This window comes from Triticum urartu, chromosome 5A, assembly GCF_056163025.1.
Source record: "Triticum urartu cultivar PI428250 chromosome 5A, HENAU_Tu73, whole genome shotgun sequence".
NCBI classification, from domain to species: domain Eukaryota; kingdom Viridiplantae; phylum Streptophyta; class Magnoliopsida; order Poales; family Poaceae; genus Triticum; species Triticum urartu.
In genome coordinates, this window is record NC_141877.1 from 372,726,353 (window position 1) to 372,735,854 (window position 9,502).

The 9,502-nt window shown below is 45.0% G+C and overlaps 1 protein-coding gene across 1 annotated transcript; it reads left to right on the plus strand.

The window, feature by feature from the left end:
- The first annotated feature begins 1,851 nt into the window (after nucleotides 1-1,851).
- Nucleotides 1,852-8,312, plus strand: LOC125508989 (protein PHR1-LIKE 2). Its single transcript, XM_048673812.1, has 7 exons — nucleotides 1,852-2,156; nucleotides 2,231-2,629; nucleotides 5,071-5,147; nucleotides 5,233-5,287; nucleotides 7,254-7,323; nucleotides 7,461-7,530; nucleotides 7,763-8,312. Exons 2-7 carry the CDS (start codon nucleotides 2,452-2,454, stop codon nucleotides 8,078-8,080), a joined length of 768 nt encoding a protein of 255 aa, XP_048529769.1. The 5' UTR covers nucleotides 1,852-2,156; nucleotides 2,231-2,451; the 3' UTR covers nucleotides 8,081-8,312.
- Nucleotides 8,313-9,502: the final 1,190 nt, after the last annotated feature.

The following is a 9,502-nucleotide window of genomic DNA, read 5'->3' on the forward strand; positions in this document are numbered from 1 at the left end:
TACCCAAAAGACCCAAATAAACATTGCAAATAATATAAAAAATTAATATAAACATTAAAACGTCCATAGTACCCGAGTTCACCACATCAATATATACAAAAACTTAAAAACATTAAAAAAAACTAGATAAAGGCCCGTCGCTGCCGCGGCCACCGTCGTCTTCAATAGCCACCGTTCTCCTCATCATCATCGTCCCCGGTGAGTTCGACGTATGGCGGTGGCTGCCAGAGATGGGCTGGCAGCCCCTGCCAGGCCGGAGGCACCTGCTGTGGTGGTTGTGGTGGCGCCTGCACGACCTCCTCCCGTGGCGGGGACGGTGACCACCGAGGCTCAGGCTTTGACGACACGATCTCCGTTCACGACCAGGACTGCCCGACCAAGGCCATGTTCCATCCCGTCAGCTCCTCTTCCCTCCGCGCCTCCGCACGGACGTCCTTCATGGCCTCCTCCTTGACGTAGGCGTCCAACTACGGGAAGGCGAAGTCGCCGGCCACTAACAAGGCCATTATCTCCTCCAGGCCCTGCATTTGCGCTCACTGTGGGTGTGGAGGGAGTCCTCCATCACCAGCCTCATCAGCGCCTCCTCCTCGTCGGTGGTCATTGGAGCGGGCAGTGGTGGGGACGACGATGGCGAAGGGGTTGGCGTCAGGCTGCGAACCAGCCTACGCCCGCGTGCGTGTGGCGGGCTCAGAGCACGGTCGACAAAATAAGATTGCCGGCATAGATCGTGCTCGTCGTGCAGCTAAGTACCCTACAACGGGGAATCGACGACACCGAGATTGGTGGAATGGGCACCCGATCCACGGAAAGGTGCACGTCGTCCCACGGGAGCAGCGTGCTCGTCTCCCAATACCGCTTGCAGATGTCTGCCTTGACGCGATGTGGAATGCTGCAGGAGACGGTGGTGGAGGGGTGGAGCTGTGACGGCGGCCGGATGACGACCCGACCTCGTGGTCGTTCCTTGTCTTGTGGCTAGGGAACCAGCGGCCAGCCATTGCCGTCGACGAGGGAAGGTGGAAGAGCTTGGGGGGCTAGGGTTTGCGTGTCGGGGCTCGAGGAGGCACACCTAGATGGAGGTGGGAGCATGTGGATTGGCCGGTCCACGGCTTTCACATTAAAAAGGACGACGACCGGGTGGTTGGATGGCTGCCAGGTGGGGTCGCCCACACATGCGCCGTGAACGATGAGAAGTAGGTGGGCGGCTGCCACACGGGCCCGAGGTGGGCACGGAGCGGGCGCGTGGGCATCCCTTCAACGCTCGTGTGAATGCTAATCGGGTGTAAGTTTACGTTAGAAATGAGGTGGGCCGGACGTCAAACAGACAAAAAATGCGGACGCGGTCGCGCGTTGTGCCGTGCCACAGACATGGATTGAGATCCTCTGCAGTACTGTACCGTGTTGTAGTGCGGATGACACATGGGACCGGGTCCACACGACAGTGACCGTACGCTGCGTTACAGCAGAGGATCCTAACCCCACAGACATGGACCGGCGTTGGAGTTGCCCTTACGCTCCTTTCTCTTGCCTTGAAGATACCCCAAATTTAGTCAACCAAGTAAGCACACTCAAGATGCCCTTTCATGTTTTTCTCTTCCCAAACGCGTTAATCAACAACTTCTTATAATATATCAACTGGCCACCGGCTGTTCCACAAGCAGCTAGAAATGAAATTAACTTTTCAGGATTGGATTTCCAGGCGCGGAAGCGGAAGCGCGCATGACGTCCGGGCGCAGACGCGAGCATGTGCAGGGCAGTATTTTTATTTGCACGCATCACAGAAGTGGGGGAAAATAAACAAATGGAGCAGATGCAGCCAGTGGTCTGTTCCGGCGTTGGGTCCTCGCATGAGCCGAGCTAGCTAGCGTCCATCCACTAGCTTTTACTTTAAGGAAACGGGAAAACCAGAGTAAACTAAACCCAGTTGCCAATTTGCTCTTCACCAAACACGCACAGCGACAGATCGAGAAGCCAGAGGGAGCTGCTGAAAATTCAATGCGCCAATCATTGCGGCGCAGCGGCACCAGCAGCAACCAGGGGCTCATCATCCGTTCTTCTCCTGGCAGTAAATGAGCAGTGCAAGTTCTTCATTTCTCTTTGCAACTTCGGCTGAATTGGTGGGGAAAAGACGATATTGGCGAGATAATTTAACACCGGAAGTAAGTTGGATGTGTCAATCTAAGAACAGTAGAAAATGACGTTGATCTGCGCTAATCACCATTGTTATGTGCAGGAGGGCTTCACAAATCACCGGGCGAGCTAGAGAGAGAGAGGGGGGCCGAGGGGAACAAACCACGACTGGAAAAAGGCCGCAGAAGAGAAGGGGGAAACAGGAGAGAGAAAGGCGAGGAACTTTTCGTTGGATCCTTCGCTTTTGGGGACGAAGGAGGAGAAGGTCTCTGTCCCTCTCCACCTCCACCTCCCTTCTTGGCTGGGGAGCAGCAGGAGGAGGAGATGTTCCCCCCTGGCCTGATCCACCACCGCGCGGACGGCCCGGGGCCCAGCGAGGTGCCGCGCTCCGGCGGCGCGCCCAGCCTCGTGCTCACGGCGGACCCCAAGCCCAGGCTCCGGTGGACGGCCGACCTCCACGAGCGCTTCGTCGACGCCGTCGCCCAGCTCGGCGGGCCCGAGAGTGAGACGCTCCCCCCTCCCCCTCTCCCCCGTTTCTCTCCGCTCTCCGGTTCGTCAGGGATGGCCATTGGAGGGCAATGCGTGCTTGCTGGGTGGGAGTTCTCTTTCTTGGTTGGTGCGACCGTGCGCTTTCACTCGAGCGCGGCATGTGAGGCCACTTGCTGGATTGGGGCCAAGGATTTGAGCCATTGGGGGTGTCTGCGCTCAAAGTTTTAGGGAAGTCTGGATCAACGTTTGGATCTTTGTTACCTGGAACAACAGCACTTCGCTGAAATGCGCGCTGTTGGACGAGGAGCGGTGCATTTGCGCTTAGGATTCAGCGCGCCCTTGGATTTGGCATCGGTCTACTCATGGCAGATTTTGCTTGCTTTTGAGCTGGGAAGAGATGTTTCTTGCCTTGCGAGGGCTATATGGTTGGTCTTAGTTTGAGGCTTTTGGTTCAGATGAAAAGGTCATTTTGGCTGATATTGGATTCCAGCACGCTGCAGGGACTAATAATTTCATTATGCTCTCTAGAGAGAAATGTCGATGATCCATTGAATAAGGAAAGAAGTTTCTGCGCACTCAGGGGCTTGTTTATTGGGGATGCAAGGTTTGCTTTTCTTTAATGACGTCTGGGGTTATGGTCGTTATTTTAGTTTATTTGTGCTCGGATAAGGTCATATTTGTTGCTTGCATCATATCAGAATTTGAACAAATAGGCAGCTGTGGACAAGTTTCAAAATATCGGGTTCATATCGGTTCGACCTTGGCAATATCGGATGTCAGGCGATATATCGGATGATGTGTTAGACGTATCGAAACAAAAATGTTCACATCGATTCAGTTATTTGTGTTTAGATCATGCCACTCCCACATATAATAAACACACTTGAGCATATCAAGTGTATAAATAAAGGTTTTTTGGCAGTTTGCATAAGAAATGGCCAAATAAGCACTCGCCAAATCTTTATTATGACGGTAAAACGTTATAGACGTGCCTTTACATAAATTGCACATTAATTTAATAATCTGATGAAGTAGTACATGTATAAATTTCCTGTTCAGTGATTTGTTCTTTGATAAAAATGACCTGTCACCTACATATCGGCGCATGCCGACTAAAATATCTGTCAAAATATCGTCCATATCGGCCAATATCTGTAGAATTATTATTTTCAAATGATAGTTGATTTGGTATTGGTATCACCAGTACTGAAATATCGGGCATCTTTCTTTCTATCTAATGCATATACATGCAGTGACTTGCATGTTCTCAAAATAAAAAGGAAATATTGGATGATATATCAGTCGTATCGGTTGATTTTTAGAAATATTTAGAAGCTTGGCAGAGTAACGATCATGTATGCTGGTTGCGGTGGTAAATTGTACTCCCTCCGTAAAAGAAATATAAGAGTGTTTAGATCACTAAAGTAGTGATCTAAACGCTCTTAAATTTCTTTACAGAGGGAGTAGTAATATGGTGGACATTCATGATACACCAAGTCTTGATGATAATGTTCATTGTTGTCAGTGTGCGCGTGCGTTTGTGAGGCATTGTAAGTTGTGTGGAAATAGCACAAAGGCGGTTTACGAAGTGGGTCTTTTTCTTCACTGTCTTAGCCTCTTGGCCTTACGTATTTTATTTGGTTTCAGTTGTTTTAAACCATTATAGTTAATTGCCTGGGTTTTGGGGGTGATTGCTAATGCTGCTTATCCTGTCAAAAGGTCAGCTTTTCCTTTGTACCCTTTTCCTCTCAATACTGACTTTTTATTCCTGTCAAAGGTCAGCTTTTCCTTTTTACACTTTTCCTCTCAACACTGACTTTTTATTAAGAATTATAATTTAGGTAAATGTTATGTATGATTTTTGCGACTATTTTTCTCAAGTTGGTTAGTTACCGCATGCCCATCAGTAAACATAGATTTCTCGACCATGTGTTGTATTTCTTGTTATTTGTAGGACTGGGATACAAGTGAATCTGTGATTTCAGGTGCCTGTTGCTTCTGACTGTTTGTTTGTGAAAGAAAATGCAAAAAGTACCTTTCCTTGACGGTTTTGTGAGATTTTGTTCATGTTTGGTGCATTCATTTCTGGCACCATATTGGTCAGGAAATCTTTATGTAAATTCAAAAGGCTACAAGTTAAAGTCCTGTTTAGCTGACAATAATAACGAGCATTTTATTCCGATGACAATAGTAATGATCATAACCGGAAAGCAAATATGTTCAATTATTTGTTGCATTCCATCATTTTGAATCTTGGTTCCTGGGGCACAACAATCTCTGTTTGCATGATATCCATATGCATGTGAATGCCAAATTATAATCTAACCATGTGAGAACCCTAAATTTCCATTTTGTATTAGAGTTGAATGCTATCGCTGTAACCTACTATCTCACTATGACCTTTTTTTAATAAACGTTTGAATATAGTAGTTAAATGCATGATTGCTCTTGCAGAAGCAACACCAAAAACTATCTTAAGGACAATGGGTGTAAAGGGACTCACGCTGTTCCACTTGAAGAGTCATCTTCAGGTACTTCTGCATACACACATGCTTCTTACTAGATCTCGAATACAACTGTTTTAATTTGTATTTGCTCTTTTATTCTTATGACCAGAAATACAGAATGGGGAAACAAACTGGCAAAGAGACGCCGGAGCAATCTAAAGATGGTAAGTAATACTATAAAGCAGTCTACTGATCTCCACTGATCTCAGTGTTCTGTCGATTATTCAGTTTGGACCAGATTCATTGTATGTTACAAAGAACCACTTAGTGCAAACTTCTTGAAAGGTTAGGATTGGTGGGAGTTTCCGGGTTTGGTGATGGCAGGCAGCCTAGACTAATATTTGTTTGGTTGCTTATGATGCACATCTCTTCGTTGGGAAAGATCTGTGGAAGGAAGATAGTGGGGACTGACGAGTGAGGGAGAATTTTTGTATAGATGGGTGTATTTATTTTTTCACTTGACACAGTATTGCATCAACTATAGCAAAATTTTAGTGTGTATTGTAGCAGAAAGTTTTGGATTGTTATCGTTGTGCATTTGAAAGAATTAGTGTCTTTTACATCGTAGGTAATACAGTTAAGCAACCATTATCTGCAGCTATGCACTTGCCATAATTACGTTAATATGAATTGGTTGTGAATGCGTTGACAGAGCGATGGTAAAAATGCCCAGTGGCCTTTCCCCCCAGGCAGAGTTCCTTTTAACAAAAAATATGAATTGGTTCATCACATCATGATTTTGTATCTACATGTAATTAAAGAGGAAAAAACTTGGAACTTGATCTTGCTTGGTTAACAATAGCAACTTTAGTGTTTGTTGACATTTCGCTTATTGCAACATAATATTGTGTTCACAAGTTCACGTGCAAATGCTTGAAAATTAAGGTAGGTGTTTTGGATATATCCTAGAATTGCACTTTCCCACTGCAGTTACGCTTTCTTTATCGAATCTTTGTAACTCCATTCCAGTATTGGTACTGCTTTGGTTTCTGTTGTACCAGCCATGACATGATACATGCATGTATGTGGATGCAGCTCTGAGCTGCCGGATGTTTTTGGAGAATGTGCAAAAAGCAGTTGCACATCTTTTCATTAAAAGGAGAAGCAAGTTAAGTTTACAAGAGTTTTTAGCCATAGGCCAACACAATGCATAAGGCAAACTGAAAACAAGGGTTCAGATAGAATATATACTACACATACTAGTTAGCTTCACATGCATCACATGTTCCCACATGTAAACTGAGACTGCCATGTATGTGCGCTTGGTTGAATTATGTATGCTACACCAGCCTTACGCTATACGGCACTGTCGGTAGATGCGATTCCATCGAAGTGCTCGCCACATATGGCTGTTCACGTCTATCGGGTGATAGTAAGAAGGGGGGACATGGAAGGGGCTATTGCTTTTATTTTAGGGACGGAAAGGGGTCAGGGCTGATTCACGGATGTTTCTAGAACGACTTGGAGAAGTCTGCTTGCTACTGTAGCTGTGAATCCAAGCATCCTAGGCCCTTGGATGAGTCCAATCAACGGTAGAAATTGAATTCTGATGTTTGGATTCAAACTTCCAAAATTGCTACACTATATAGCAGTATAGATAAATCAACAGTTAGATAAGATCTGGTCATTTAAATTTTAAAGTTTGCAAATGAGGAGAAGTCTTGTTTAATGCACTTCTATTGTCTTGTTTTTAGCTCATCGCTGTTTAATGATAAGATCTGGTCATTTAAGTTTTAATTTTTTAAAGGTTATAAATCAACAGTGCTGTCAGTTTCTCAGCTGTGTCCTTGCATCTTTAGGATGCATCTGCCTTGCGTACTAGCACTACTTATCCCACACACATTGATTAATGCAGTTCGTTGTATGATTTCTTCTTGTCAATCACCAGTAACTTCACAAAAATAACAAATGACTATCGTATGTCAAATTATAAACCATGAGTTTTGCAATGATTTTATGAAGAAATTCAGGACTAATATGCACATCTATAGTCCTGACCTGAAAAATCTCTTGAAAAATTCTGTTAGGTCTTGCCATTTCTGATAGAAAACCTCTGGAAAATTCCTTTTAGGTCATGTCATTTCTGATTTCAGTTCTGTTTCTGCCTTCCCCGGTTTCCCCAATTTGCAGGGTCCTATCTTCTTGATGCTCAAGGTGGAATGAGCCTGTCTCCCAGAGTTTCTACCCAAGATGCGAAAGAGTAAATTCCACGAGCTACTCCTTGTCCTTCATGCCTTTTTTTTGGAAGAATATGAGTACATTTACGATATCTACTTTGATAGTGCTATCTGAAAGAGCTACATACATGCTTACGAACTTTATAATCACTCGCTGCAGAAGTCAAGAAGTTAAAGAAGCCCTGAGAGCACAGATGGAAATGCAACGAAGCCTGCATGAACAAGTGGAGGTAAATTTGACTGCTTCTTCTGTCATATTCTTGGTTCTTGTCTCCTGTGTGCTCGCTAGTTTCTACTCCCTCTGTAAAGAAATATAAGAGCGTCTAGATCACTAAAGTTATATCTGTTTACAGAGGGAGTACGTACATATTTAAGGTTGGAGTACGTTTAGCATTGAAGTATGAATGAGATGTCCATCACGCGACACCTGACCGCCTTTTTCTTTCCACCATAAATGATCAGGTTCAGAAGCATGTGGACATCAGGATGGACGCGTACACGACGTACATCAACACCCTGCTGGAGAAGGCCTGCAAGATCGTCTCGGAGCAGTTCGCCTCAAGCGGCTTCAGCGTCTCCGACCAGAGCCTCCCGGAGCTGTCCTCAGGCGGCGTCATGTGCGGCACCGCCACCGACGCGCTGAGCTCCTCCGTGTTCCACCAGCTCTCCGTCAGCTCGATCAACATGCACAGCCCGGGGGGCAAACCTTCTCCCTCGGGCATGGAAGGCCAGCTGCTTCTCCAGAGGTCACCTGAGTTCAAACGCAAGTCATCCTGCTGAGATCCAAATTCTGGGTGGAAAAGTTAGCTTAATCGTCTGCTGTAGCCATGTCGAATCTCGGCCAATCTGTAAACTTACTCTTGTTTCTCTTGCTACTGCATACCAAGAAGCAAGTTTTTTATCGATTAATCGTCGACCAATGTTTATATATATAATGCCTAATGTGCTGCTAGTCAAGTGCCGTGATTGATATGTCACTGTTTTTATTATTTATATCATGGCATTATTATGATCCTACTAGTAAACACATATATCCATTTGCCACATTTCCAAGATCACATGTACAAATGTGTGCCTTGCCTGCGCATGGAAGCACTCGGGTGTTCCTGTCGCATCATTTGCTTCAGTTTTGATTAAAGAGCTTGGCTATTTTGCGCGCCCTGCGGGACCAGACTTGCGGGTTAATCTACTACTCCCTCTATTCCAAAATGTAAAGACTTTTTTTACACTATGATAGTGTAAAAGAACTTACATTTTGATTTTGGGACAGAGGGAGTAGCTGAATGTCCGTGCTTTGGCGTCGAGAAATCCTCGGCCAATGTTTAAGAATGACTTTTGAATAGACCTTTGTTCCACATAGGCAAGTAACAAATGCTAAGAGGTAGAACCAATCACACTCTCCGAAAACAGAAACTTCCTTCATTTCATAATGTAGTGTGCTCACACTTTTTAAAATTTAATAGTATAATTTTTGCTCCTGACGCAGTCGCCCATGTTGGTTAAATTTATGATCAAATTTAAATCTTAAAAAGCACAGACACACTACATTATGAAATGAAGGGAATACTTGGACAGGCGGTGCTGAGCAAAGAAATGTGACTACGGCCTGAATGAACGAGAGAGAGCTGACAGCATTCAGCAGGTTCAGGTGCAGATAAGAAGAGCTCCCTCCAATGTTATGTACCGCATCCTCATTCAGAATCTCAACGTGTTGGCCGACTTGGATTCCCGTGCATGTGTGACTCAACATTTTTTTTTAAAGATTAGCTCCGGCCTCTGCATCAAAATGATGTGTGATTCGACTGAGCCTGGCTGAGTAAATGCATACTAAAAATCATGTTTTGCATATAATTTGGTTGCCTTCATTGCATTATTGATCAGATTATGCCTGCTGTTTGGGGACCTGCATTGTGCTTCAGGGGTAAGCAGATGCAAACCATGGTGGTTGGTTGTGTGCACGTAGCTGTTTTGCTCAACCTATTTTAATATGATGGACTTACACTCAAATACAGAACACTTCACAGCAGACATCACGTATGAACAACAACACAATTAACACTACTCCTTGTCATTAGCATGCTATTAAAAAGTGCATCATACAAACTAGAACATCAGGTAAAACTGATTAGTTGGTATGATGCACTGTTTTGTAGCAAACTCGACGGGAGGAAGAGCATGACCAATGCCGCCCTGACAACAATG

Bases quoted from the DNA above. Each gene is read 5' to 3' on its own strand.
- LOC125508989 (XM_048673812.1), top strand. From the start codon at position 2,452: ATGTTCCCCCCTGGCCTGATCCACCACCGCGCGGACGGCCCGGGGCCC. The intron at 5,148-5,232 runs GTACTTCTGCAT...TCTTATGACCAG, and splicing joins ACTTGAAGAGTCATCTTCAG to AAATACAGAATGGGGAAACA. The intron at 7,324-7,460 runs GTAAATTCCACG...CACTCGCTGCAG, and splicing joins TCTACCCAAGATGCGAAAGA to AAGTCAAGAAGTTAAAGAAG.